The 27,211-nt window shown below is 52.8% G+C and overlaps 1 protein-coding gene across 2 annotated transcripts in view; it reads left to right on the forward strand.

The window, feature by feature from the left end:
- Nucleotides 1-27,211, forward strand: part of DNAH10 (dynein axonemal heavy chain 10) — a 126,180-nt gene that overhangs the window by 87,396 nt on the left and 11,573 nt on the right. For both annotated transcript variants that reach the window (XM_045778772.2, XM_087857428.1), the window contains exons 53-66: nucleotides 3,071-3,242; nucleotides 7,067-7,270; nucleotides 7,900-7,980; nucleotides 10,424-10,621; nucleotides 11,145-11,306; nucleotides 13,015-13,189; nucleotides 18,729-18,910; nucleotides 19,966-20,102; nucleotides 21,046-21,263; nucleotides 22,301-22,522; nucleotides 22,799-22,946; nucleotides 24,291-24,570; nucleotides 25,228-25,457; nucleotides 26,897-27,170. In XM_045778772.2, the coding sequence (XP_045634728.2) occupies nucleotides 3,071-3,242; nucleotides 7,067-7,270; nucleotides 7,900-7,980; nucleotides 10,424-10,621; nucleotides 11,145-11,306; nucleotides 13,015-13,189; nucleotides 18,729-18,910; nucleotides 19,966-20,102; nucleotides 21,046-21,263; nucleotides 22,301-22,522; nucleotides 22,799-22,946; nucleotides 24,291-24,570; nucleotides 25,228-25,457; nucleotides 26,897-27,170 (2,683 nt within the window). The remainder of the gene's footprint in view (nucleotides 1-3,070; nucleotides 3,243-7,066; nucleotides 7,271-7,899; nucleotides 7,981-10,423; nucleotides 10,622-11,144; nucleotides 11,307-13,014; nucleotides 13,190-18,728; nucleotides 18,911-19,965; nucleotides 20,103-21,045; nucleotides 21,264-22,300; nucleotides 22,523-22,798; nucleotides 22,947-24,290; nucleotides 24,571-25,227; nucleotides 25,458-26,896; nucleotides 27,171-27,211) is intronic.

Genomic DNA, 27,211 nt, shown 5'->3' on the forward strand with positions numbered 1-27,211 from the left:
CAGAGTGTAGGATTGTGGTTTTTATCTTGTTGTTATTTTAACTGAATGTCGGAAGAATCCAACTATTGTGTTATCTTTGGAGTGGAGACTATGTCAAATCAAATTTGAAAGTCGAACCTGAGCAAATCTTGCGGTTTGTGGCACATACTCCTGCGGAGGGGGGATTCGCCCAAACCTCCGTGGGCCCCGCTTTCAGGGCAGCAACTTACTGGCCACTAGATCTGCAAGACCAGCCACACAGTTCTGGGCCATTCTTGGAATCTCTTTAAAGAAAAACCCCAAAACAACAGCTCTATTGGGATATAATTCGCTGTTCCTACTATTCACCCATGTGCAATTCAGTGTTTTTGGGCAGATTCACAGATCCGTACAACCATCACTGTTCTTTATCTGAGGACATTTTTTTACCCCCAAAACACAGGCTATGCCCCTCAGCTTTCTGCTCTTCGCCCAGCCCTAAGAAAACACTAAGCTACCTTTCCTGTCTCTGTAGACTTCCCTGTCCTGGACTCTCCTATGAACAGAATCATAGACTACGTGGTCTTTTGTGACAGCTTCTCTCACTTAACGTAATGTTTTCAGGCTCCCTCCACGTATCAGTACTTCATTCCTCTTTATGGCCAAATCCTGTTCTGTTGTCTAGATTGACCACGTTCTGTTTATCCGTTCATCCATTAATGGCCACGGGGGTTGTTTCCACCTTTTGGCCGCTGTGAATGGTGCTGCCGCGAACATTCACGTACAAGTCTCTGTGTCGACACGTGTTCTCGTGTCTCTTGGATAGACACGTAGCAGTGGGATTGCTGGGCCATACGGCAGTTCCCTGTTGAATCATTTGAGAAGCTGCCAGATTGTTTCCCAAAGCGGCCGTACCCTTCTCCAGCCCCACCAGCACTGTGTGGGGTTCCTGTTTCTCTACACCATTCTAGACTCTTCCAGTGAGCTCCTGCCGTGCCCACCGGCAATTCACTTGCGGGGGCCTCTCCAAGTGGAGATGTGTGCTACCCAGGGAGGCCGAATTTTGAAGAGGAGTCGTCTCCACAATTCACTTGTTTATTTTTTATTTCGTTGCTTTTGCTTTAGTGTTAACATCCGAAAAGTCGTTGCCAAGACCCATGCATGACAGTGTGGGTTTTTTGTTTTGCTTTTTAAGCAAAGGTTAAATATGGGTGGTGAGGACGGTGGCATTATGTCACTCATCCTTCTTGGTTTGCTCATTTAATGCCTTAATTAGCCACGTGTAGCGGCCACAACAAAGGGTGGTCCTGATTTATGCCGCCGTTGGTGTCCATTTCCCCTGTTCTCGCCAACGCTGGGTATTCCGGTATTTGCCGATATTTCAGGTGAAACGGTGTAGTTTAAGCACTTCTTTCTTCAGTTCATCGTGAAGTCTGACTATCTTTTTATATGTTCATCGGACACTTTTCTCCTTTGTGAGTTGCCTTTCTACGCGCTTACTGATTTGTGAGAACTCTATACAGAAGAGCAATCATGGTTAGTTCAACGAATCTAGCTTGCAGTATTTCACAAATATTGCCCTTTTGTTTAAAGTATTTCTAGAAAAGTGAAGAAACAAATTTGGTTGATTTACCTTTAAAATCTGATAAAAATAGGTGATCAAGGGGCACCTGGTGGCTCAGTCGGTTGAGCATCTGACTTTTGGTTTCGGCTCAGGTCATGATCTCAGGGTCGTGGGATTGGGCCCCTGTGGGCTCTCTCTCTCTCCCTCTCCCCTCCTCCCGCTTGCTCTTTTTCTCCTCTCTCTCTCTCTCAAATAAAGAAATACATCTTTAAAAAAAATATGTGACCAAAATGTAGTTGTTTTATAACTGTACCTTTTTCTAGACAAGTTGACTTTTCCTGCTAGTGGGTGCGGGTAAATCAGATATACTTTCCTCTGAGGTAGCGGTTGTGTGTCGTGGCCTCGAGGAACGGCAGAGAGGATGCCCGAGGGACCGAGGAGGAGGATGAAGGCGTGCCGGGCTATCGCGGCTTCCTGGGAAGGGGGGGAGGTTGGGTGGTGCGATCACTGCGAGCAGTTCGTGCCAGGTGGTGCTGTTAGGAACTGTGGCGGGGAAGCGGGGAAGCTGCCCTCAGGGAGGACGGATGGGGTCTGCAGACATCAGACGGAACCGGAGATCAAATATTTGGCCGAACGTCGTCCATGTTGCCTTGAGTGGTGTGTGTGTGTGTGTGTGTGTGTGTGTGTGTGTGTGTGAGTGTGAGAGAGAGAGAGAGAGAGAATGTGTGAATGTGAAGGTCTGTGCGACCACGTGAATATGAGTATGGAAGTGCACCGAGTGCTGTGCGAGGACATGTGAGTGGAACAGAGGGTGTGCGTGCCCCCGTGCACGGGTGTGAATTGGGGTCGAGGGGAGGCAGGGGGCGGGGATGTTCGAGGTACTGTAAGTCCTCTGAGCCGCTTGGGAGCCGGCGGTCAGTGGCTTGCAGTCACACGTTCATGCCCCCAGGCCAAGGGAAGTGAGCGGAAAAGAGGTGACTGAGATTTGTGCCCCCGTTTACATTTATGTCTAGTTCATGCATAGTAAGAGTCTTACATTAAAGAATTTAAAATGGCTTCTTAGTTTCCCCGCACATCTTCCCACAGTCTCATTTTCGATGAACTCCCAACAGGGACTATTGCACACGTTAGGGTTGTGCTTGTGTGTGTGTCTGTTTTTCCTTTGTGGCTTGGCCCATCCTCTGCTTCTCGCCTCCGGCCCTGTGACTCCAGTGGTTCGTTTAACAACCGCAGGTGTCCTTTTTTCTGCCATACTCACGTGATCCTGTTTGCACAAACCTGTGTCCCCTGCACATGCTGCCACCCCTACAGGTGTGTGCACGCACAGCCTATGTCTGTCACGGCTTGTTTGACACAGAGGGATGTCCGAGTTTCCTTCGTCCTGTGTTTCTCACTCAGCAGCGTTTGTGAAAATGGCCTGGGTTTTCTGGTTTTGCTGTCACTCGTGCCCCCGAGACGGCTGCACAGCCTGCCCCCCTCCCCCCACCGTTGGCCCGTGACCCTCGTGCCCACTGGTGATCTCACCGCTGCCATGCTCTGTGTCGGCAGGTGTTTGAGATCCTTCTGAGCCGAGGCTACTCTGAGAACAGTTTCCGGGAAGACCTGAAGAACCTTTACCTCAAACTCGGGACCGAGAACAAGACGATGATCTTCCTGTTCACGGACGCCCACGTGGCCGAGGAGGGCTTCCTGGAGCTCATCAACAACATGCTGACGTCAGGTGCCGTGGGGGCTGCTCCTGTGCGGGGCGCGCTGGCTGGACGCGAGAGCAGGTGGAGGGGCCCCTGGGTGCACACCTGCTGGGTCACTTAGAGCAGACCGGAGGCTACTCTCGGGGCAATGATGTGGTCCAGGCTTATGGTTTCACAGGTCCTTCTGGCTGCCCCGTGGGGTCTAGGCAAGAGGGAGGTAAGAACAGGAGAGGGTGGCAGGTGACAGGTGACCTGGGTCTGGACGGGGCGGGGGTGGGACAGTAAGAGTGGAGAGAAGTGGGTGGATTCACGAGATAGTTTGGACGTGGAGCCAACAGGACTTGCACAGATCAGATGAGGGCAAGTGAGGGAGACCAGGCCCAGGAGGCTCCCAGTTTCTGGCTGGAGCGAGTGATGAGTGGTCCCATTGCTGGGGAGGGGAAGACCAGATGGGGACTTGTGCCGCTCGGGGGTGTGTGGAGTGTGTTACACTTACGAGAAATCCAAACAGGACACCAGAGAGTGTATTCGTGCGCTAGGGCTGCTGTAAAAAGTACCACGGGATGGGTGGTTGAAAACCACAAACATTTGGGGTGCCTGGTGGGCTCGGTCGGTGGAACATGCGACTTTTTTTTTTTTTTAATGATTTTTTATTATATTATGTTAGTCACCATACAGTACATCCCCGGTTTCCGATGTAAGGCTCGATGATTCATTAGTTGTGTATAACACCCAGTGCACCATGCAATACGTGCCCTCCTTACTACCCATCACCAGTCTATCCCATTCCCCCACCCCCCTCCCCTCTGAGGTCCTCAGTTTGTTTCTCATAGTCCATAGTCTCTCATGTTTCATTCCCCCTTCTGATTACCCCCCCTTTCTTTATCCCTTTCTTCCCCTACCGATCATCCTAGTTCTTATGGGAACATGCGACTTTTGATCACAGGGTTGCGAGTTTGAGCCCCACATTGGGGGGTAGAGATTACTTTAAAAAAAAAATCTAAAACCACAAATATTTATTGTCTCCCAGTCTGGCGGTCCCACACCGTGGTGTTGGCAGGGGTGGTTCCTTCTGGGGCTCTGGGGGAGACTGTCCCCGGCCTTTCTCTAGCTTCTGCTGGTCTCACTCCTCAGTTTGTGGATGCCTCACCCGGGTCCTGCCTTCACCTCCTCCCTGTGTGTGTCTGTCTGTCTCTGCATCTGTATTTCCCCTTTTTATAATAAGGACACCAGTTGTACTGGCTTAAGACCTACCTCAGTGACCTCATTTTAACGTGATGACTTCTGGCAAGACCCTGTTTCCAAGTTAGGTCATGTTCTGAGGTCCTGGAGACTTCATCTTTTGGGGGGAGAATACAATTCAACCTGGAGCAGATGGGCGGTTGGATTGTAGGGGTCTGGCTCTCAGAATAGGGGCCCAGGGTGGAGATGTCAATTTTAGCATCACTGGCGTGTGGTTCCCCAAGCCTGGGGAATGGATGGAACCATCTTGGGGGAGAGTGCGAGAAATCAGGTGAGCCCAGGCCTAGGTTCAGGGAGAAGCAGGGGAGTGAGCCAGAGGCTGAGATGGTAGGAGGAGAGCCAGGAGCGAGTTCCTCTGTCTCTTGCAGAATACGCAGCTATGATCTAATATAGCAGGAGGACACGAACACCATCGGCAAAGGGGCCAGGCACACAGGGCATTCACACAGAACAGGTTTAGCTTCCCCCTCATCTGATTGTGACAACTCACGTGAAGTGTCGTCTCCCAGGAAAGCCCAGGAGAGACTCCACACCCAGGGTATTCACTGGGGGCTGGTCACGTAGGCACCTGCTGCCTGGCACTGACCAAAATTCTAGGTTTCCAGAGGGGAAGCAGGTGATCAGCCTAAACCACACTGTTTGTAGGTGGCCACTCGGATCGATGAACGGCGGTGGGAATCCCCCAAAGTCCAAGTTCCCAGACGCCAGCCAGGGGCCAACCCTGTATGGAGGCCTCTGTAAGGAGCGCAGCCCCAGGCCTGTGGTGTCAACTTGGTTCCGTATGGGAATGTATCAGATATTTAATGAGAAGGCATGGTACTAACTAATCCGAAACGGTGCAGATACAGTAAGATGACATCCCAACTAGCGAGAATCTGGTTGCTTCCTTGTTGTCAGGGGGCTCTCTTTGCACCTTCCCATTTACGTCGTTATTCCAGAATTCTCATTAGGCCTGAACCGTGGAGTGCGTCGACTCCCGACCTCTCCCACATCATGCTTTCTCGTTTGTCTCTGAAACCTGTCCTTTCCCTCGTGTCCCCTTTATCGTCCATCAGAGCCAGACCCTCATCGTGTCTGACCTTGACTCTTCACACACATCTCTATATTGATCTCTCTGCTTCCTAAAGCCCCACCGTCCACGCATGTCACCAGTTCCCTTTCTCCGACGCCTTCAGTGCTCTGGGTCTCCGTGGACTGACTTCTGTTTCTGCAGCCTGAGTTCCTCTCCCCTCCTACGTGCCGTCCTGCCTCTGCGTTTGCCCACGCGGTTCCTCCTGCCTGCCACACTCTCCCTGTCCTCCCCTCTCTTTAGCGGCCTCGTGGTTGCACATGATGGGAAACTCAACTCTGATTGGCTTACGTGAAATTAAAGAGAAATGGAGGAGTCTGTATTAATTCACAAAACTGAAAAAGTCCAGGGGCAAGGTTGGATCTCTCAAGAGAGATCAGTTACACATCGTCTCTCCCCCTCCCCGTCTTGGCTCTACCGTTTTTCTCTTGTCTTTGCACTTTTGGATTTTCCCAAAGTAATTGAAAAAACGAAAAAACAGAACCAAACCAAAAAATGGGCACTAGAAGCTCCAGGCTTGCACCTTCCTTGCTCAGACTGGGTGAACGAGACTCTCTTTCCCAGATGTTGTGATGCGCGTGTCGGCTCGGATCACACGCCCCCCCGAACCTCACGCGGGCCGCTGGTGCAGGGGTTCTGACGGGCAGACCCAAACCACAGGCAGTTGTAGAATAGAGGAGAAGTGATTGTCCAAAGGAAAAGAGAGACCTGTGGCCAGGAAGTGGGGATGGGGGGGGGGTGCGCTCAAACAACAGGACTGCACTCTGCAGCCTAGCGGCAGGTTCCCAGCTTCCCCCCCCCCCCGGCTTTAGCTCCCCTGGGGGCAGGGTCTCCCTCCCCTGAGAGGCCTCCTCTAGGGCGTTGTCAAGGCTCCTGAGGGCCGGGGGCGTCTACAGTCCGGACGACAGACAGGGCTTTTAGCACACGCTTCCTTGGGTTGGCGTCAGACTTTGCACACAGGGGCTGCAGGCTCGTGGGCAGGAGGGACGTGTCAGCCCTGTTTTCGGTAACTGTAAACCCCACTGCAGGGCTGGGGTGTATTTTCTGTGAAGGCTGAGAGTGCTCTGGAGGGCCTCACTTAGTAGCACCCCACACGGGCTTTTCTGAAGCCCTTACACCTGGCAGCAGTTCTGCTCCCTGCTCCTAACGACATCAGCCACTCTCCTGGGCGTTCCAGGCTGGCTGTCAGCACCCTGGCCTCCCCCCAACACACACACCCAAGCTGGGGCAACCAAACGTGCTCCAGACATTGGCAGGTGTCTCTCAGGGGGCACGGTTGTCCCTGCTTGAGCACCTCTGCTTTGACACTCACGATCACACTCCCAGGTAAGCAGGGGCATTGATTTCTCCCGTTTCGCCGGTGAGATTGAGGCTCAAAGGGGTTGACACGGCGCGTGAGCCTCGGGGCTCAGAGTCGGGGCGAGCCCTCCTCTCGGCCTTGGCAACCCCTGCTCCTCCCAGCTCGCTGTGCTTCTGTCACTTCGTTGCCTGGAGAGATGATGACTCCGAGGCTGAAAAACCCAGTGTGTCTTTGTTTTCCAGGGATCGTACCCGCGCTTTTCCCAGAAGAGGAAAAGGAGGCGATCCTCAGTCAGATTGGACAAGAAGCCCTGAAGCAAGGGACGGGCCCCGCCAAGGAGTCCTTGTGGCGGTACTTCGTGAACAAGAGCGCAAATAACCTGCACATCGTCCTGGGCATGTCGCCAGTCGGGGACACCCTGAGGACCTGGTGCAGAAATTTCCCAGGTGCCCCTGAGCTGAGCCTGCACAGCCATTCCCCACCCCCCTCAGCAGGGCGTTCCCGGCAAAGCAAAACATGGGGTGGTCCCTGGGCTGAAATTTGCACCCTGCAGTGTAGGATGGGCCCTGCTGTGCCCCTCGCGATGGCCGGCGGGCTCTTGGGCTGCCCACGGTGGGCGCTGTCTTCCGACACGAGGAAACGCTCACAGGCCCCGCTCTCTGCTCTCTTCTGTTTGGAACATTCTGCCAGCCTCTCGGAAGGTGCTGTCCCTAGACCTCTAGGGCAGAGGTTCTGAAGTGGGAGGTGATTTTACCGGCCCCCTCTCAGGGACATCTGTCAATGCCCGCAGACACTTTTGCTCACATTGGGTGGGTCAGGGAGCGTGCTACCAACATCCAGTTGTTAGAGGCTGGGGTGCTGCCGAACGTTCCACGCGGCACGGACAGCCCCACCGCAGAGGACGACCATCCCAGTGTCAGTCATGCTGAGGTTGAGAAACTCTGCTTTGGGGGAATTCGTCTTGGACGCGTCCAGCTCTTTCACCAACGTGCTGGGTGCTGGAGACCGTGTCACTGTCCTCAAGCGTCTCAAGGTTGCAAACTGATCGTCTCTTTGGTCTCTCCTCCTTCTCAAGGTCTTGTAAACAACACCGGGATCGACTGGTTCATGCCCTGGCCTCCTCAAGCCCTGCACGCGGTCGCTAAGTCGTTTTTAGGTACGTGACGGCTAGTGGGGGGGGGCGTGTTAATGGTGTAACAAAATAACTTGTTATAGCTTTGCTGACTTTGAGTTTTGGTCCGGTAGATCCCTGCACTGTTCACCCCCACGGCTATGAATGGTTTTGAAGTTTGTCAGTGTTTTGGGTTTATACTGTGTTTTAATCTAAAGGGATTTCAGGGGGCTGGGGCCGCCTGAGTGGCTCAGTCAGTTCAGCGTCCAACTCTTGATTTTGGCTCAGGTCTTGATCTCGAGGTCCTGGGATCCGAGGCCTGCATCGGGCTCCATGTGCTCGGCGGGGAGTCTGCTTGAGAGTCTCTCTCTCCCTTTCCCCATCCCCCAGCTTGTGTGCTCGAGTTCTCTCTCTCTAAATAAATAAATCTTTAAAAAAAAAAAAGGGATTTCAGGGGACTTAGAAGGACAATTTAGGATAAAATTGATCAGGTGTCATCCAAAGCAGGGGTTGGCACATCACGGCCTTTGGGCCAAATGCGGCCCACAGCTTGTTTCAGGAAACACAGCGTGATTGGGACACTGGCTCATTTGTCGATGAACGTGGAGTCTATGGCTGCTGCAGAATGTGGCCACGAAGGCTGAATATTTACTGTTTAGCTCTTTACAGAAAAAGTGTGCTGATCCTTGAAACAACAGATGTCCGAAGGACCTTTTAGTGGACTGATATCAATCAGCGTTGAATTTGCTCAGAAGCTTCAAACACTTAAGTCCTCGATTATCTTCGAAATAAGAAAGCAAATCAATTTATTGTTAGGGAAAAGCTTTTTTATCCGGGCCTTGACGGCAAATGACGCTGGGTGGCCACCTTCTACCTACGTATCCAGCAAATGAATCATTTGTCCCTTTACGCAGGGAGCGCTCATAATTTCAGTCAACACGCAGGGGAAAGGGGCCAGGAGAATGGCTCTGTGCTGACGATCTCACTGGGGAACAGCGAACTTTTTCTGTAAAGGACCAGATGATAAATATTTTCGGCTTCGTGGGTCGTGCAGTCTCTGTTGCAGCTCCTCCTGCCACCGCGTCAGGAAGGCGGCCACGGAGAGGACGTCCGTGAACGGGCTCGGCCGCGTTCCCATGATACTGTGTTTACAAATCCGGGTGGGGGCCGGACTTGTCCTGCGTGGTCGGCCAGCCCCAGTGTAGATGGGCCTTAGCTTCCGGACGCACGCGAGCCACCCCCGTGCGCTGGCAAGGCTTCGGTTTGCTGTCAGCATTCAGTGGCTCCGTGTCCTAAACAGCACCACGCGGAATTCGCTTAGAATTCTTTTTTCTTGGAACAGAGTCCCTGGCATTGAGCTAACTGTGCCCCAAAGTGTGGGTATGTGTGAGGTAGTTTTTCACGGACACTGTAAAATAGGTCCGTGGGCTGTGCCGTGCTGGCCCCTCGTGTAGTTGAAGATCAGACCCGCAGCAGCTGGCTGAATGGTTACTTTTGGTCACTCTTTTCTTCCTTCGTGTTAGCTGAAGGCACGTTCTGTGTTGAGCAAGAGTGTTTGGCCGCCTGTCGGGTAATCCAAGGGATGTGGTCTTAGCACTGGAAGAGGTGATTGTTTCAACAGACTTAGAGGAAGGCCCACTTTGTGCCCACTGTGTGCTGGGCGCAAGGGACCCAGCAAGGACACTGGGTGCATTTCCCTCCTGAAACCCCGAGCCCCCGCCCCGGACAGTGGCACAGCCAGCCTGGGAGTCAGACCGTCCTACCGGCAGGGAAAGAGAAATTGCCAGAGCTCGGATCAGTCCCGTGGTCCAGAAGAGCGACCAACCAAGAGATAGCTGCTCTTTTCCTTTCTCTAGTAAACATCTTTATATCACTTTTTATTGTGCTTAAACATCTATAACGTAAAATTTGCCGTTTTAACCATTTTTAGGAGTTGAGTTAGCAGCGTTAAGCACATTCACATTCCTGTGCGGCTGTGACCACCATCCAGGTCCAGACCTTCTTCCATCTTGTAAAACCAAAACTGTCCCCGCGAAGCACGAGCTTCCTGTTCCCCCTGCCCCAGCCCCCACCCCGTAACCTCTCATCTACTTTCCGTCGCTGGATTTGCCTGTTCTAGAGACTTCGTATGAAGTCGAATCATGTGACGTTGGTCCTTCTGTGCCTGGCTTCTTGCACTCAGCATGTCCTCGAGGTTCATCCGTGTTGTGTCACGGGGCGGAGTTTCCTTTCTCCCGTCGTGTGGGTGGACCACATTCTGTTTATCCGGTCATCTCTTGACGGACACTGGGTCACTTCCACTTTGGGCTGTCGCGAGTAGCGCTGCTGTGAGTGTCGGCCTGCAGAAGTCTGCCTGACGTTTTCAGGTCTTTTTGGGTCCATGCCTTGGAGCGGAATTGCTGGGTCGTACAGGAATTCCGTGTTAACTCTTCGGGAAGCTGCTCTTTTCCGTTGTCTCAGAGGTATTTTTCCTTTCCTTTCTCTTCAGGGACTAATGTGATGATCCCAGTGGAACACACAGACGATGTGGTAGAGCACGTTGTTTTGGTCCATAAATCCGTGGATGAATTCAGCAAACTATTTCTACAGATATTGAGGCGTAGCAACTATGTAACCCCCAAAAACTACCTTGACTTTATTAACACGTATTCAAAATTGCTGGATGAGAAAACTCAGTATAACATAGGTAAGGGGGGAACGGGGTGGTGAGCGAGTGGGGATCGAAGTGCTGACCTTTTCTTTAACTGGGTGATTTACTAGCAAGAGCAGGCATACTTAGGGTTGAGACAAAGTATAGCACATTCCGGATTTTACTTCTCAGAGTGATTCTTCTGGGTGGGTAGAGGCCTGGCACGCTCATATTTTTATTTGTCAGTGTGGGGTCATGCTCTTCAGAGCTCTGCATTTTCACTGCTTAGAGATACAGTCTGATGGCAGCAATGTGCTCTGTTGGAAAATGCTTTTGATAAAACGCTCTGGCTCTGGCTGTTGGCCAAGGGAAGCACTGTTTTCAGAAATACATTTATTTTGGCCGACGTGGTTCCAGCATGGCAGTAGAAGTACTGAATGTTGCCTGACATCTTATGAAGATGACTTTTTCTGTTGAGCCCCAGTGGGACGAGTCACAGTGAGGCCGCGGGAATGCTTGCCCGGGCGTGTGGGGGACAGCACCCACCCTGGTGAGGAATACAGCTCCTCTCTTTCCTCAGCTCAGTGCAAGCGTCTGGAGGGGGGGCTGGACAAGCTGAAGGAGGCCACCATCCAGCTGGACGAGCTGAACCAGAAGCTGGCTGTGCAGAAGGTCGTGCTGGCGGAGAAGTCCGCCGCCTGCGAGGCCCTGCTGGAGGAGATCGTCACCAACACAGCCATAGGTGAGTGTGGGGCCAGCTCGGGGGCCGGGGCTCCCCAGACAGGACAGAGCTCCACTGGGGGACATCCCCAAGAAGCCATTTGTCAGCCCGCCCTTTATCTTCTGAGCGGGACAAACATTCCTGTGAGTGGGGCTTTGCACACCCTTCCTGCCGGTTCCAGGCCACGCTGAGCTCACCTGCGGTCCCTCCAGCCCTCCTCCCTGCCCGGCTCCACTCCAGGTGCATCTCCTCTGTGATGCTTTCCCCACAGATCCCTCTTCTCGGCACCCACCTTGACAGTTCTGACGGTCTCTGCTCTGCTTTTCAGTTCTGACGGTTTCTTGGTTGTGACCTCGCTTCCTTCTTCCCGTGTGTTTGTCTTCCTGCTGCTCCAGCGAGAATCTCTCCCAGGGCCGGGATCCCTCATAGCGTCAGGGCCCGTACATGCTTTGCAGCCTACAGACGCTCGGTCAACGCTTGCTTGTTGACTGTGGACGTGACTCCCTAGAGAATGCGCGTCGGAAAATGCGGCATCCACTATATGTGTATCGAGCACCCACTGTATGGGTTCCCCGGGGCCGTTTGCTGAAGCAGAGGCCACATGAACTGGAGCAGGGCCCCAGGGCACATAGGATGGCGACACACCAAAGTGGTAACAAGAATGGCTGTGATGTTCAAGTCCTTGGGCTCCAGTCCCACCTGGGTGTCCCCGGACAAGGGACAGAGTGCTCGTTCCCTAAAGCTGCCCAAACACATGACCACAGCTGGAGGCTTCGAACAAGAGATCTTTCCTCTCTCATGGTTCTGGAGGCCAGGGTTGAAATCAGGGTGTCAGCGGGGCTGTGCTCCCTCAAAAGGCTCTAGGGGAGGAGCCCTCCTTGCCTCTTCCAGCCTCTGGTGTTTGCCGGCAATCCTGAGCTTTTCGGTTCATCTCGGTGGCACATTACCTTCTTCCCTCTCTGTCACTCTGTCTGTCTTCACGTGCTTGTCTTATAAGGACACAAGCCATTGGATTTAGGACCCACCCTAACCCAGTATGACCTCACGTGAACTCATTAGATGCCCAAAGACCCTCTTTCCAAATAAGGTCGCGTTCTGAGGTTGCAGGTGGACATGGATCGTGGGGGACACCATTCAACCCCGTACACCTACTGTGAGCTGAGCCCTGCGCTAAGCACTGGGGCTACAGCCCTTGGGGAGACGCCTACATTCTAGTGAGAGGAACCAGACACTCAGTGAGCCGGTAATTAGCTGAAATGCCAGATTTCCCTCAGTGTCATGAAGCAAACAGAACGGTGAGGTTGAGAGTGACAGGAAGGGCAGGTCACCTGAGGAGGGGTGGCTTTTCCGTGGAGCCCAAATGAACCTAGGAGATGGTGATGAGAAGCAGAGAGAGATCTCAGTGAGCCAGAAAGACGGGAAGGGCAGCCCTGGTGTCCTCAGCTCACACTGGCCAAGCAGGGTTGGGGGCTGTACCATGGGATGGAGTAGTGGGACATGGGTGGGCCAGTGAGAGTCAGAGCCCCGTTCCTGGTGTTGGAGACCCCACGCCCGGTAAGCACTTCTATTTCAGCAGCGACACCCAAGGCCACCGTATTGGCCAAGGCGCGTTAGATGCCCTGGCAGCCCAGCGCCGACCTTGGAGGGCCACGTGCCGCTTTGTGTCCGTGGTCGCGGTCTCTCCCCTCCACGCCCAGTGGTCTCACTAACCCGCCCCCCTCACCCACAGCTGAGGAAAAGAAGAAGCTCGCAGAAGAAAAGGCCATGGAGATAGAAGAACAAAACAAGATCATTGCGGTGGAGAAGGCTGAGGCCGAGACGGCCCTCACCGAGGTCATGCCCATCCTAGAGGCCGCCAAGCTGGAGCTGCAGAAGCTGGACAAATCGGATGTGACCGAGATCAGGTAACCGGCGGCGGTCTCCGCGTGTGCGTGGCCGCGCACGGCTCTCCCGAAGGCAGTGGCGGTCCTGCCGGCAGGTAGGCGCCCACGGAGCTGTGGCGTGTGCCGGCCGCCGTGCTGAGCGCTTTCCGAGGCGGCTTCCGTGGCTGCTGTGATTATCCTCATTTGCAGATGAGGACGGTGGGGTGGCTCGCCCCAGGTGCCCCCCAGCCCCGAGGTAGCAGGGCCTGTTGACTTTAGACCCAGGCTGTCTCACAGACGGGGGCTGAGTTCCAGAGCTCAGGAAGCCGGTGCTCGCCGCAGGGAACCGCACGCCAGTATCTGCCCTGAACGGCGCGCTTGACGCAGGGGCCGGCGCCCTGCTGAGAGCAGCGAGTGGAGTGGGGATGCTCTGCCCCGTTCCAGCCAGATGGGCTTGCGAGGGGTGGGGAGAGTGGCTCCTTGCTGTGGCCCCCAGGCATTTGGCAGACAATCTCTAAAATGACCGCATCTCCCACAACCGGAGGACTTCCAGGAAAAAGGGCCTGGTGTGGGGCCGGGTGGGGGGGGAGCTTTCTCCCCACAGCATGTGGTCTGACCCTGGGGCGCCGCTAATGGATCTCACTGGTAAATTTAGCACCAAGACTGAAGCCAGGAAGGCGCGGCCCTGTCTGCCCGCCACCTCCCCCCCAGCTCCCCCTGCGACCCTCAGCCCCTCAGCTCTCCCCATCCCATCCTCCTTGTCAGAAGGGGTTTGGTCCTTCTGGCCCCACAGTCAGGTCGCGTGCGAGACAGACTCCTGTTTCCAGGTCAGTGGTTGACTTTCCATCTTGGGCTCCCGGCAGAACGAGGCTTGTTCTCGGTGCTTCTCGCTCTTCCTAAGGTCTGAGCCGCCTTCTTTGTCAAAGGCTGTGCCCTTGTTGTTTGCTCATGAGTGAAACATGGGGATACAAGCCAAATGTCCAGCTCGTTCCAGGGCAGGGCACCCACACAGTTCTTGGGGGGCCACCTGCAGATGCCGCTGCTCTTAGCAAGAAGTCGTTCTTTCGGTTTCGCAGAGCGCGGCTGAACGAAGGTATAAGGATGGACGTTTTAGAATTGCCATAGTATGTGTCAGACGTTCAGACCGAGGAGCTGGAACAAAGCGGGAATGCGTAGCAAGCGGCGCTGAAGCACAGATCACCGGCATCCACGTTCCCGCGAGAAAGGGCCAGTCAGTAGTTACACAAATTGTGGTGCCATTCCCAGGGCAGCGTGAAATACTGTAGAGCAGAGAGCTGGGGAGGAATGTTGAAAGGGATTCATTTGGAGAGAAGGGCCTGTGAGTCCCCCATAAACCCAAGGGGGAGGGGCGAGGTGGGGCTTCTGCAGAACTAAACAGAGAGCTTGCTACGTGTCCCCTGCAGGGAGTGAGGGATGCTGGCATCACGCCTGAAACAGGTGTGAGATGGGGGCTCAGCTCATTCCCGAGAAAGTGGAAATGGCCTATGATCGAAAAGGAATACTTTTAGAAATGTAATTATTGGACTAGATAATATGTTCATGCATGGCTCTGCTTCTTATGGGCTGTGTGACTTTGGCAAGTCACCTAACCTCTCTGTGCTGCAGTTTCTTCATTTGTGACACGTGGATGATAGCAATTGTCCCCATGGGATCAGGGCTCTTGGGAGGATCGACTGAACCATTATAGGAAGAGCTGTCAGGACTGGGTTGACCGCACATGAGCTAGGAGCATGAGCTAGGAGCATGGTACCAACATGGGGCTAGGATCGAAGCCCCTCCCACCTGCCCCATCAGCCGAGTTCCCCTCCCTCCCATACAACAGGCACCCATTGCCTTTTAGTTGTCCCATATCCATCCGGAGAGTGTTTATGCGTGATCGAGGCAACCAGATACACACAACATCTCTTCAGTTCCCAACTTGAGATTCTGAAGGTTAGTAGTAGAACAAGGGATAGCTGAGTGTTCTTTTTTCCTCCTTTTTTTGGTGTGTAGATGGTCATATACTGCACACGTTTTCCTCTGTCTTGGCTTCTCCGGTGAACAATGCATTTTGGAGAGCTCTCGCATGTTGCTATATGACGACCTTGCCCAGTATTTAAGAAGAGCCCATCACAGTCCGCTGTATGGCGGTGCCGGCATCTATGTAACCAGCCGCCGTTTCTGAGTCTGTAGCTCGTTGCCAGTCTGTTGCCTTTACAAACTGTGTGGCGAAGAAAAACCCTGACCATACGTCATTTTGCGGCTGGGCAAGTCCGCTGGAAGGATACTTTTCCAGAAGTGGAATCGCTGAGTCCAAGGGGGTGTGTGTTGGTAATGTCTGTAGCTGCTGTTTAATGTTCTCCCTGGGGGTGGAACCAGTTTACACTGACAATTGTGTGAGCGCCTGCTTTTTCGTAGCCTCACCAATAGTGACATTAGTACACACTGGAATTTTTGCTCATTTTGTAGAAGAAAAAATAGTGTTTGTGTGTTTCCCTTATTGAGAGCGAGGTTGACCTTTTTTAAACGTGTGAAAAATGTGTGTAAGGGTTGTGTGTATTTCCTTTTCTGTGAGCTGTTCTTATGCTTTGCCCATTTATCTGTTATTGTTATTGGTTTTTTTCTTATGCATTTCCAGTGGCTTTTTATGTGATAGGGAGATCAGTTTTTAACCATGATGTGAGTTGCACATATTTTCCCCAGTGGCTCATTGGCCATTTGAGTTGGCTTGTGAGGTTTGTGTGTGCGTGTGTGTTTGCTGTGTATAATATTTTTGTTTATATACGGCAGACTTGAGCAATATTTCATTTTGTGGCTTTTGGATATCATGTCATACTTAAATGGCCTTTAAACTGTACGACTAGAAAACAGTTTCCCCGTGATTTCTTCCCGTACTTTTACAGTTTAATTCTGTAGAGTTACATACTTGGTCTTTTGGGTTTTCCTGGGGTTCAGTGTAAGTTTGGACCCAGTTTGACTTTTCCAGATGACTATAATCTGGCTTTCTTTAGGTTGTTTGGATGTTAAGTGTAGCACTTACACCTTGAAAGTTTCATAATCCTTTGATTCTTTAAATAGCACTTTCTTTCTGTAACGCTCAAGCCCCGTGGTAGAGATCGTCCGATGTTAGGGCAGGAAGATTAGGGGTCATGAAGATCAGAAGCGGATGGGCCTCTGCAGTAAAGGAGGCTCCCTTTGTTACTGGCTTGCGATTTTTCTTCCTTCCACTCATTTGGTGGTCTTTGGGTGCCTACCACCCACCCGCCCTGTGCTGGCACTGGGGCTGAGCAGCACTTCAGGCAGGCAAGACCTTCACTGCATTCAGCTGACACTCTCGGGAAGTCGTGGACATTCATGCAGGAATCCCACATGTGCAGTAGAATCCCGCAAGAAGTTAGGATGGGAAGGTCTTTGCTGCCATGACTGTGGATAATAGGGGATCCTCACCTATCTGGGGGGCGGGCGGGTGGGGAAAGTATTCCCCAGGAAGTGACGTTTATTTTTTAAAGGTTTATTTATTTGAGAGGCAGGGGAGGGGCAGAGGCAGAGGGAGCGAGAAACCCAAGCCGACCCACACTGAGTGCGGAGCCCGATGTGAGGCTCTATCCCCCCACCCTGAGATCGTGACCCGAGCAAAAACCAAGAGTTGGAGGCTTACCCGACTGAGCCACCCGGGCGCCTCCCCCACCCCCCGGAAGTGATATTTAAACTGAGATGTGACTGGAGAGTAGGGATCCACCAGCTGTAGGATAGAGGCTAGAGGGGAACCCTCAGGCTGGAAGGAGCTTGGGCCAAGGGAAGAGCAGAGACAGTTGGAGTGTCCGGGTTAGAGTGGGGGAAGGTAGGGAGTGGGCTTTGTGATGATTCTTCCCCTCCAGGGAGGGTAACGTATCATCATCTCTCTCTCGCACCTGAGTTTCTTTTGTAATAGGAGAAAGGAAATAAACCAAACATGTTTCTGTTTCCCAGGCTGACAGCCTCAGGGATGCTAACGGCTCAGTTGTCCTGTGTCGACAGCGATACCTCCTGTGTAAACACGGTTCCAGGTACTAGTTTGTAAGCCGATAGCAGAGAGTTTCACTTTCACAGACTCACAGGATTTTGGAGTAGGAAGGTCTGGTTCTGCCTCCCCATTTTACAGGTGGGAAAATTGAGAACCCCGAATAGTTTATAGCTTGCCCACAGGCTCAGGACCCTTCACGGAGGGTGCGGTTCTTTCTGTCTTATATCTGAAAACCTCTCACCGATCCTTTCCTCCTCTGATTATACAAAGATCAGTGGCCTGGGCCTGGCCTCCATCAACCCTGAAGGAAACCTTTTAAAAGCAGTTGACAGCATCGTTGGCTTTTGTAAGCACCTAACGCTGGTGTAATTGAACCTTTCCCCGGTGACTCAGGACCATTACTTTAATCATCGGTCTTTGTGCTGGAGTCGTTGCCCTGGCTTGTCCTTACACTGCGTGGCTCCTTCTCTCCTCTCTTGTCTGCAGGCGAGTGGGTGGGGGTCCTGGGGCCAGGATGGCTGGGGCGTTTGCCCAGTAGAGACTGTGTCCATACTGCCACGCTGGTCTGGTGGTTGTCGCTCTCTCACCCCCTCCCACCCGCTCCCGCCCTCCTGCTTGCCTCTGGGTCTCTCTGGGCTCCTGCTAGAATGGCTGGGCTCCCGCCTCACCCCCCCCACCCAGGCTGCCCTACACCCTTCAGGGGCCTCTGTTGTGTCCCCCTCTTCTCTCTTTTCCTTCCTCCCTTTCACCTCTTCATCATTTTCCTGGTGCTTCTGTCTCTCTTCATGGTTCCGGTGTCGCAGGACTCAGGTGGCTTTTAGACACTTGGTGTAGCAGCAGGCAGCCGAGCGCCCCCGCCCCCCCCAGTACAGCTGACGTGCCACCCGTTCCTTCTCGTGCGTGTAGCTGCGCTGCTGTGCTGTCTCCCGTGCCCTGGGCTCTCAGCGCCCTGGAGGGGTGAGGGCACTGGACATCCGAGTGTTTGGAGCGGCAGAGTGACAGTCTAGTCTCCTCAAAGACAAAGGAAACAGTTAAGGGCGACATAGCCTGAAAGGAGCCCAGGGTGAGGGGACCCCTGAACCCACAGGCTGTGTGAACACAGGCAGGCCATCCAGACACTCTGAGCCCTGTCTCTTCATCTAGTGATTGGAAAATAGGACGATGGGGGGGGGGCAGTAATGCCAGTGGCTACACGGCAGAGTCTGAGCAGCCGCCCCAAGGTGTAATTAGAAACACATTCTCGCTCTCCACCCTGACCTCCTGGCTCATGCTTGGGTGGCCTGGGTGTGCATTTTAAGGATGTCCGCCCCGTGATCCTGATGCCAGTCGGGTTCCAGGAGCCCTGTCTGGCACCTGATGGCTGAGACCAGTCCCTGCCGTGGGAGAAGCCCACCTGAGGGGCCCAAGTCCACGTGGGGATGTGGCTTCCTTCGCCTCCATGCCGTGTCACCTCTAAGAAATGACTCTGGGTTGAGCCATTTTGTCTGGAACTTTCTGGAATTTTTTCTAAACTCGCATTTAGGCCAGATCCTGGCCACATCCTGGATCTGATTCACACACATTTTTGTTTCTCACCAGGTCCTTTGCTAAGCCCCCCAAACAGGTGCAGACTGTGTGTGAGTGCATCCTCATCATGAAAGGGTACAAAGAACTCAACTGGAAATCCGCCAAGGGCATGATGTCTGACCCGAATTTCCTGAGGTCTCTGATGGAGATTGATTTTGATTCCATCACCCAGAGCCAGGTGAAAAATATCAGAGGTGCGTATGGACAGACGCAGGAGTAGCGAGGGTTGATCTCAGTTTGGCAGCTCAGGCTTTGGGAGCAGGGATGGAAAGCACAGAGGGGGCCTGTCATAGGCCGACCCTACTGCTGTGGTCAGCTGTTGTTGCATCGCTTTGGATGGAATAGGCTGAACGATCGTTCCAGAGGAAGATAGAAGCACTGTTGTGTGAAACAGAAAAGCTGGGTGCTCGATGGGCAGTAGCAGCCAATGCCCTCTGTACATTCGACAGGGATCACTCTGGTGTTTCCCCTTAGGAAATAGGACCTTCTTATGGAACCCAGCCTGGCCTTGTCTTCTGTCCATCTTGTCCATCAGACATGGTAGTGCAAGAAGCGGTCTAACCTTGACTTCTCTCCTTGTACCTTTTGCCAGTATAAAGTCTTCTGTAGGTCCCTGGGAGATGGGCAAGGAGGGGCTGGCACCACCCACAGCCAGCCTCCCCTTCTTTAGTTATAGAAGACCTCATTCCCTTTGAGCCTGATGCCAGACCTGCCTAGAAGCTTAGCCAGTGGGAATGAAGTTTTAGTCTTTGCAAAAGGCCATTCAAGTTCATAGTGTCACTGTTTATCTTCATGGTTTGTTCAGAATGTTACTATCAAATGCTCTTTCTCAGCCACTCAGAAACAAAACTAAATGAAACACAAAGGATAACAACAACTGCAAAAACCCAAGGACCTCTCTTTACCTGAATATTGACTGGATGGGTTTCTACCTGTTTGAAATTACTCCTGGGGTGAGGGTGTGGGTAGAGGTGATGGTGACCCATCATGGCCTATGAATTCCAGCTAGCTACCTGCTCTGAGCCACTTTAGCGCACAGTTGGGGGTCGCCACGGACACCCTGGACACGGAGGTGCCTGGATCATGGGATGTCCTGGGTGGCAGTAACCTGTGCCCCTCACTCACACCTTAAGCACCATCTACACAAAACTCATTTAGTGACACTTGTCCATTGGCAATTTATTTCCCATTTTATTTCCCCAAGATGAGGCTTGTCACTCATGGAAATCATTGCATCTTTGACCGGTAGGCCTCTTGAAGACTCTCAATACCACAACTGAAGAAATGGAGGCTGTGAGCAAAGCAGGCTTGGGGATGCTGAAGTTTGTTGAAGCTGTGATGGGCTACTGTGACGTTTTTAAAGAAATCAAGCCCAAAAGAGAAAAGGTATTGTCTATCTGTAAGACCTAAGCAGTGCTGCCAAGGGAACAATCTGGAATCGGAATTAATACGTCCACGGCTGTGCTGGACAAATGCTGGCAAGGTTCCGATTTTATGTCACATAAACATTTCCCCCTCCACCCCCGCTAATACATGATAACCCTGAACTGTATTACTCTCATCCAGACAGTGTGAATGAACTGACAGAACCGAAGTCTGGAAGATTTTCAAATTTTGTGTGGAAAGAGTAGGATAAATGGGTAAAATTCATCCTCTATAAGTCAAGCAGGATTCTCTGCCTCGGCACTACCGACATTTGGGGCTGGACCATCGTCTGGGGGGCGGGGTGCTGTCCCATGCACGGTAGGATGTGTAATAACATCGCACTGGATGCGACTGTCCCTACCCCCAAGATTGAACAACTAAAAATGTCTCCAGACCTTGCCGTCTGTCCTGTGGCGGGGGCGGGGTGGGGGGCAATATCGGCCCAGCTGAGAACCACTGGGTCAAAGTAACCTGTAGGACACACAATACAAAGAGAGTTATAAGGCTGATTTGATCATTTGAAACCCACTTTGACACTGCTTTGTCACTCAGAATTTTGTTACTCAGAAAACTTAGGACCGGGTGGAAGACCAGTATTGTTTTCGATGCATTCTTTTGGGTTTTTGACTTAGAACCACAGTGTCCTTTTACTGTGACCTCAGTACACATGGAAATTAAGCCATCGGCTAACTTGGATGTAGGACATCTTTTTTCCAATGGAATTAGAGCTTTTGCAGTAAACAGTTGAAGAGGTGATTGAGAAAAGGAGTCACGTATCTCAGCAGGGCATACGGTGGCTGCATTAGGAATGCGGTGTGGTCCTAAGCCCCCAGGGGAGAGACCCTTTCATCCCTGCCCTGCTACTGTCCCTCTCCCCACCGTTCCGTGACTTGTCTTCGCTTAGGTGGCCAGGCTGGAGCGGAACTTTTACCTCACTAAACGCGAGCTAGAAAGGATCCAGAACGAGTTGGCAGCGATCCAGAGGGAACTGGAGGCCCTGGGGGCCAAATACGAGGCAGCCATTCTGGAAAAGCAAATGCTGCAGGGAGAAGCCGAAATCATGGAGAGGCGGCTGATCGCTGCGGACAAGCTCATCTCAGGGCTGGGGTCTGAGAACATCAGGTCAGCGGCTGAGGAACCCCTCCGATAAGAGCCCCGAGTGAGACTCTGTGGTCTGTCGGCGAACATCAGCAACCGAATTTCTTACCATGTAGTCTTTCTGCCACGCAGCGTTTTTATCTGGAAGCCGCGTGGGAAAGTTCTGATTTTGCTATTATCATGTTTAGGGTGGCTGAGGCCATTTTACACATTCTGCGGTTTATTGAATAATTGTTAAGGGCTGAGGAGGCAGTGCCGCTGTGGAGACAGGGAGGCACCAGTGGCCTCTGGCAAGGTGCTGTCTGTTCTGGAAATGTTTACTTCTTAGTGACCTTTAACCCCGAGTGCATCCTGGGTGGGTCTGGAGGAGGAGTTCACCTCCGTTGCTGGACAAATGTCTTCTAAGGGCTCTTGCATCTGGCTCAGTCCTGAGCTTCAGTTTTAAGCAGGTAGGGCAGTCTGACATCTGGGGCAAGGCCGTTTGGCCATAGCTGGTCTGCTGGATATGAGAGTAGTTTCTAATCGGGCACCTATAGAAGTGATATGGAAAACACTAGAAAATACTGTTTGCTTGTGGGAAACAAACCATTTTTAGTATTTCTAAAACCTAGAAGACTTTGGCCATTTAGCAGAAGGGGCCAAATGAAACATCTCCTCCCTTTTATCTTGGGTAGAAGTCTGTCACCAAGCAGGACCAGAGCTCGTGAGTTCTGCTGGGCGTGTCTCCAAGTTGCTGATTAAAGCATTCAGAAACGATGTGATTACTACTTAATAAATAGCTTCGAGGCTAGATGCGTCCTGCAAACATTTTCGTAGCCCTTTAGATGCTGGGTTCTGCTGAGCCCTGCAATTGAACAAGGTCTTCCAAAACACTGGGCACGCCAGGGTGGGAAGTTGCAAAATGACCTGGCAACCTTTGTTTCTAAAAGAAAGGACTATCTCCAATGACGTTTCCTTCTGGCTAGCCCAGTTAGCAGTGTCTCAAGGCGGTTCTTCTAGAATGTTCCTTCTGATGGTGCTGGAAGATAACGGCTTACCGCAGTCCCTGTCTCCTATGCCAGGTGGCTGAACGACCTGGATGAGCTGATGCACCGGCGGGTGAAGCTGCTGGGGGACTGCCTGCTTTGCGCGGCTTTCCTGAGCTACGAGGGTGCGTTCACGTGGGAGTTCCGTGACCAGATGGTCAACCAAGTTTGGCAGAATGATATCCTGGAGCGGGAGATTCCCCTGAGCCAGCCTTTCCGGTTAGAAAACCTGCTCACAGATGATGTTGAGATCAGCAGGTGTGTGCGACCCTGAGCCCGGAGGACGAGGGTGCTTTGTGGGGGGCCGGGGGTGATGGTGGTGAGTGGGCGTCACCCTGGCAGGGGAGAGGTGGGGGCAGCCGACTGACTGCACAGAAATGTCAGGGTGAGCTGCAAATCCAGGTTCCCCGACCCTGAGGAGCGTTGAGCAGCCTGGGGGTTGGTAGATTGTTCTGGAAGGTCAATCCTATCACCCTTGGCACTCGGTTACAAGTCGACAAGGAAAATAGATTTCCCTGTCACTGTCCTTTCCAGGTGGGGATCCCAGGGGCTGCCCCCTGATGAGCTCTCGGTTCAGAACGGCATCCTTACCACCCGGGCCAGCCGCTTCCCCCTCTGCATCGACCCCCAGCAGCAGGCCCTCAACTGGATAAAGAGAAAAGAGGAGAAAAATAACCTGCGGGTATGGCCAGCTCCTCCCTGGGTGTCTTCTGCCCTCATTGCCTGCTCTCAGGGCACAGCCTGCCTGTCCCGACATCTCTACCTGGCAGCCCTGGGCCCCTGGCCATGCCAAGCTAAAATGTCCTGAGCCCCCAGCGGAGCCCTCCCCCTCCTTGCACACCCACCCTATTGAGTCCTCGAGGGCAGCATGCCCTGCCTTGGGCTTTGCTTTCTGACCCATGTGTTGCCTCTCAGCTATGAGCGGCTTGAAGCTGGACATTGTGCTTTCCTTATCTTTGTGTCCCCCTGCCTGTACAGTGCTTGCTGGCCTGAGATGCTCATTTTTTTCTTTTGGAATGGGGGGGGGAAGATATCTCAGTGTCTTTTGGTTGAGATGTAATTCACATACTATAAAATTCACCCATTTAAAGCATACAACTCAAAGGTTTTTATTATATTACGCGCAGAGTTGTGTAACAATCACCAGAATCAGGTTTTCCCACCCCAAAAAGCAATGCTGTGTGCTCTAACCATTGCTCCCCCACCATCCTTCCATTCCCCCGCCCCGTCTCCTAGCAACCACTAACGTATTTTATAGATTTGCCTCCTCTGGACGTTTCACGTAAATGGAGTCATGCACTCTGTGGCCTTTGTGTCTGGCTTCTCTCACTGAGCACCATGTTTGCAAGGCTCGTCCAGGCTGTAGCAGATGTCGCGCTTCCTTCCTCTCTGTGGCTGAGTCACAGTCCATTGTGGGGATGGACCACATTTTACCATCCGTTTATCCATTGATGGACATTTGGATGATTTCTCCTCTTTGGCTACTATGAATAATGCTGCTGTGAACATTTGTGTGCACGTTTTTTTGTTTTTTGTTTTTTGGGTTTTTTGGTGGGCGTACATGTTCAATTTTCCTGGGTGAAATTGCTGGGGCCCAATCACTTTTTGCTGAACTAGTTCACAAACTCATGATTCTCAGTTTTACTTTTTCCTTAGTTTTTTCTGGTCCTTGCTCCCGAGTATGTACATGCTGTTGGGGGAGGGTCTGCCTCTAAAATATACATAGAGCTACAGTGAGACAAATATTAATGCCGAGGTGGTCCTCGACGTCCCCCCTACTGCCAGCCTGCCGGGGTCCTCAGGTGGCCCCCCCGCGAGTCATAATGAGACTCTGTCATGATTCCTTCAGGCTGCTCAGAGCCTGAACTTAATGGGTTTCTGGCTTCTACGGGTCTCCCGCTTTGCTTCCCTCCCCCCCAATTCTTTCTCCCCTCTGGCTGCCTCCAAGGCTCCAGGGTGCCCACTCCCCGCTCCGGAGGCGCTCTCCCTGGATGTTTGCCGAGGGCACCGCACCCCTGTCTTCCAGGTGGCTTCCTTTAATGACCCCGACTTCCTGAAGCAGCTGGAGATGTCCATCAAGTATGGGACTCCTTTCCTGTTCCATGACGTGGATGAGTACATCGATCCTGTGATTGATAACGTCTTAGAGAAAAACATCAAAGTCGTCCAAGGACGGCAGTTCATCATACTGGGAGACAAGGAAGTGGATTACGACTCAAATTTCAGACTGTACCTGAACACCAAGCTGGCCAACCCCAGATACACCCCGTCTGTATTTGGGAAGGCCATGGTCATCAACTACACGGGTGAGGGTGCACACAAGCTCGGTGGCAAATCGGGGCGGTTACCACGGAGACCACGGGCAGTCACGGCTTTCACGGGGTGCCGTTCGTTCTCTGACCCCAGGTCCTGCTCTCAGGGTCACGGGTTCATTGGTCAGTTCTTCATGATGAAGGTTTGGGCGCCCCCTTGGGAGGCATGGAGATGCGTGTCTTGGGGTGTGCGGAGTCTGGACCATAGGGCTGGGCTACCCACCCTTGGAGTGGGGTGAGACCCCGTTCTGCTGGGGCAGGAAGTTACTCTGTGCGTGTGCATTTGAATGGCATGATTTTGGATTTTCCCCCTTCCTTCCAACTGAATCTTGTTCGGAGCCGAGTGCCATTTCTCACATTTTCTAGGCTTCTCCTACCCGCCTCAATAGGTTAAGCAGGTTGGGTGTGCTTTCGGGCTCCCCGATCTGTGGGAGCCCCTGCACTCTTGTCGCCCACCACTCTGTGGGGGAGCATCTCCGTGTCGTTCTGACGGTTTTGGCCTGTGGCTCTAGAGTGGTGGCGGGACCGAGTCCTCGAGTTCCCGAAATGCCGGCTCAGATGCACCCTCAGCTTGCCCGCCCCCCACACAAGTGCGCGGCAGCGAGGAGACGTGGGGTGCCCTGCGGTGACGGCCTCCTCTTGCTCCCCCAGTCACACTGAAAGGTCTCGAGGACCAGCTGCTGAGCGTCCTGGTGGCCTACGAGAGGCGAGAGCTGGAAGAGCAGCGCGAGCACCTCATCCAGGAGACGAGTGAGAACAAGAACCTACTGAAGGATCTGGAAGACTCCCTCCTTCGGGAACTGGCGACCTCCACGGGGAACATGCTGGACAACGTGGAGCTGGTGCAGACCCTGGAGGAGACCAAATCCAAGGCCACGGAGGTATCAGCTGCACAGAAAGTGCATTGCGTTGGGAGGGGGTGGGGTGGCTCCTGGACGCCCCTTTGGAGCCCCCTCATCTGCTCAAGGAGAAAATTGGACTCTGATCTCAGGGCCTCATTCCCACATCTTAGAAGCTGAGGCATTGGGGTAGGGTGGGGGGGTGGGGACAGCCATCTGTGCTGACATCAGATTTGAGCTCTTAGTCACCTGGGGGTTTGTCTGATGAGATGCTCTATGAGGGTGTACTATGGGGAGGGGAGCCCTAGAGGCCCTAGAGGTGTTCCCAGGGACCCTTGTACATCAGGTCAGCCTCTTTGAGTCAAGAATGATTGGGGCGCCTGGGTAGCGTAGTCGTTAGGCGTCTGCCTTCGGCTCAGGGCATGATCCCAGCGTTCCGGGATCGAGTCCCACATCGGGCTCCTCCACTGGGAGCCTGCTTCTTCCTCTCCCACTCCCTCTGCTTGTGTTCCCTCTCTCGCTGGCTGTCTCTCTCTGTCAAAAAAAAAAAAAAGAATGATAGAAAACCCAAGTAGAGCTGGGTTAAGTCAAAAGGGAAATTATTAGCTTAGAGTACAAAAAGTCCAGGGATGGCTTCAGGCAGGGTTGGATCCAGGACTCTAAACATATCATTAGGATTCTGTTTCTCTCTGTTTCTGGGCTGGGCCTTTGGTTGGGTTGGCTTCATTCTCTGCCTCCCCATGTGACAAGGTGCCCTCATGGTCACCGTGTGGGTATGGCCTCGTGTCCCCGCAGGTTTTGGTCCAAAGGGAAGAGTGAGAATTGTTACCTGTCCCTATCTTGAAGGTCCCGAGAGTCATTTCAGTCACATGCCCACCACAAGCTGATCCCACGTCTGGGGATGCTGTGTGCAGACTGGCTGGGCCTGGGGTGGACCCCACATCTGGGATGAAGGGGGAAGTTGGAGTCTCCAAGTTAAAGTCAGGGACTGTTATTAGAAGGGGCACAGGTGCTGGGCAGTCCGGCCAACAAACATTGACTACATCTGGCAAGAGGGTGGGTGCTTGGCAAACCCCCGAGTGTTGCACGGATTTCTTTGCTGCTCCGTCCCACTCCCGCTTTCTGCATTCCTTACTTTCTTTTGTTTTTTTAAGATTTTATTTATTTATTTATTTATTTATTTATTTATTTATTTATTTATTCATTCATTCATTCATTCATTCGACAGAGATAGAGACAGCCAGCGAGAGAGGGAACACAAGCAGGGGGAGTGGGAGAGGAAGAAGCAGGCTCCCAGCGGAGAAACCTGACGTGGGGCTCGATCCCAGAACTCCGGGATCACACCCTGAGCCAAAGGCAGACGCTTAACGACTGTGCCACCCAGGCGCCCCGCATTCCTTACTTTCTTGCTTATTTCCTAAGTCATCCTGGTGACAGTGTCAGTCTCCCTGTTTCCACAGTGACGTGCACCTTTTCTTTAGGTATCGGAGAAACTCAAGCTGGCGGAGAAGACAGCCTTGGACATTGACAGGCTGCGGGATGGCTATAGGCCGGCCGCCAGGAGGGGGGCCATCCTGTTCTTCGTGCTGTCTGAGATGGCCCTGGTCAACGCCATGTACCAGTATTCCCTCATCGCCTTCCTGGAGGTCTTTGGCTTGTCTCTTAAGAAGTCCCTGCCTGATTCCATCCTCATGAAGCGACTGCGGAACATTATGGACACGCTGACCTTCAACATCTATAACTATGGTTGCACGGGTGAGCACCCCCTGCTCTGTGGGCGCGCCCCTCTGGCGTCT

Source organism: Ursus americanus, chromosome 30 (assembly GCF_024610735.1).
Source record: "Ursus americanus isolate L20-20 chromosome 30, mUrsAme1.1.p, whole genome shotgun sequence".
Taxonomy (NCBI): domain Eukaryota; kingdom Metazoa; phylum Chordata; class Mammalia; order Carnivora; family Ursidae; genus Ursus; species Ursus americanus.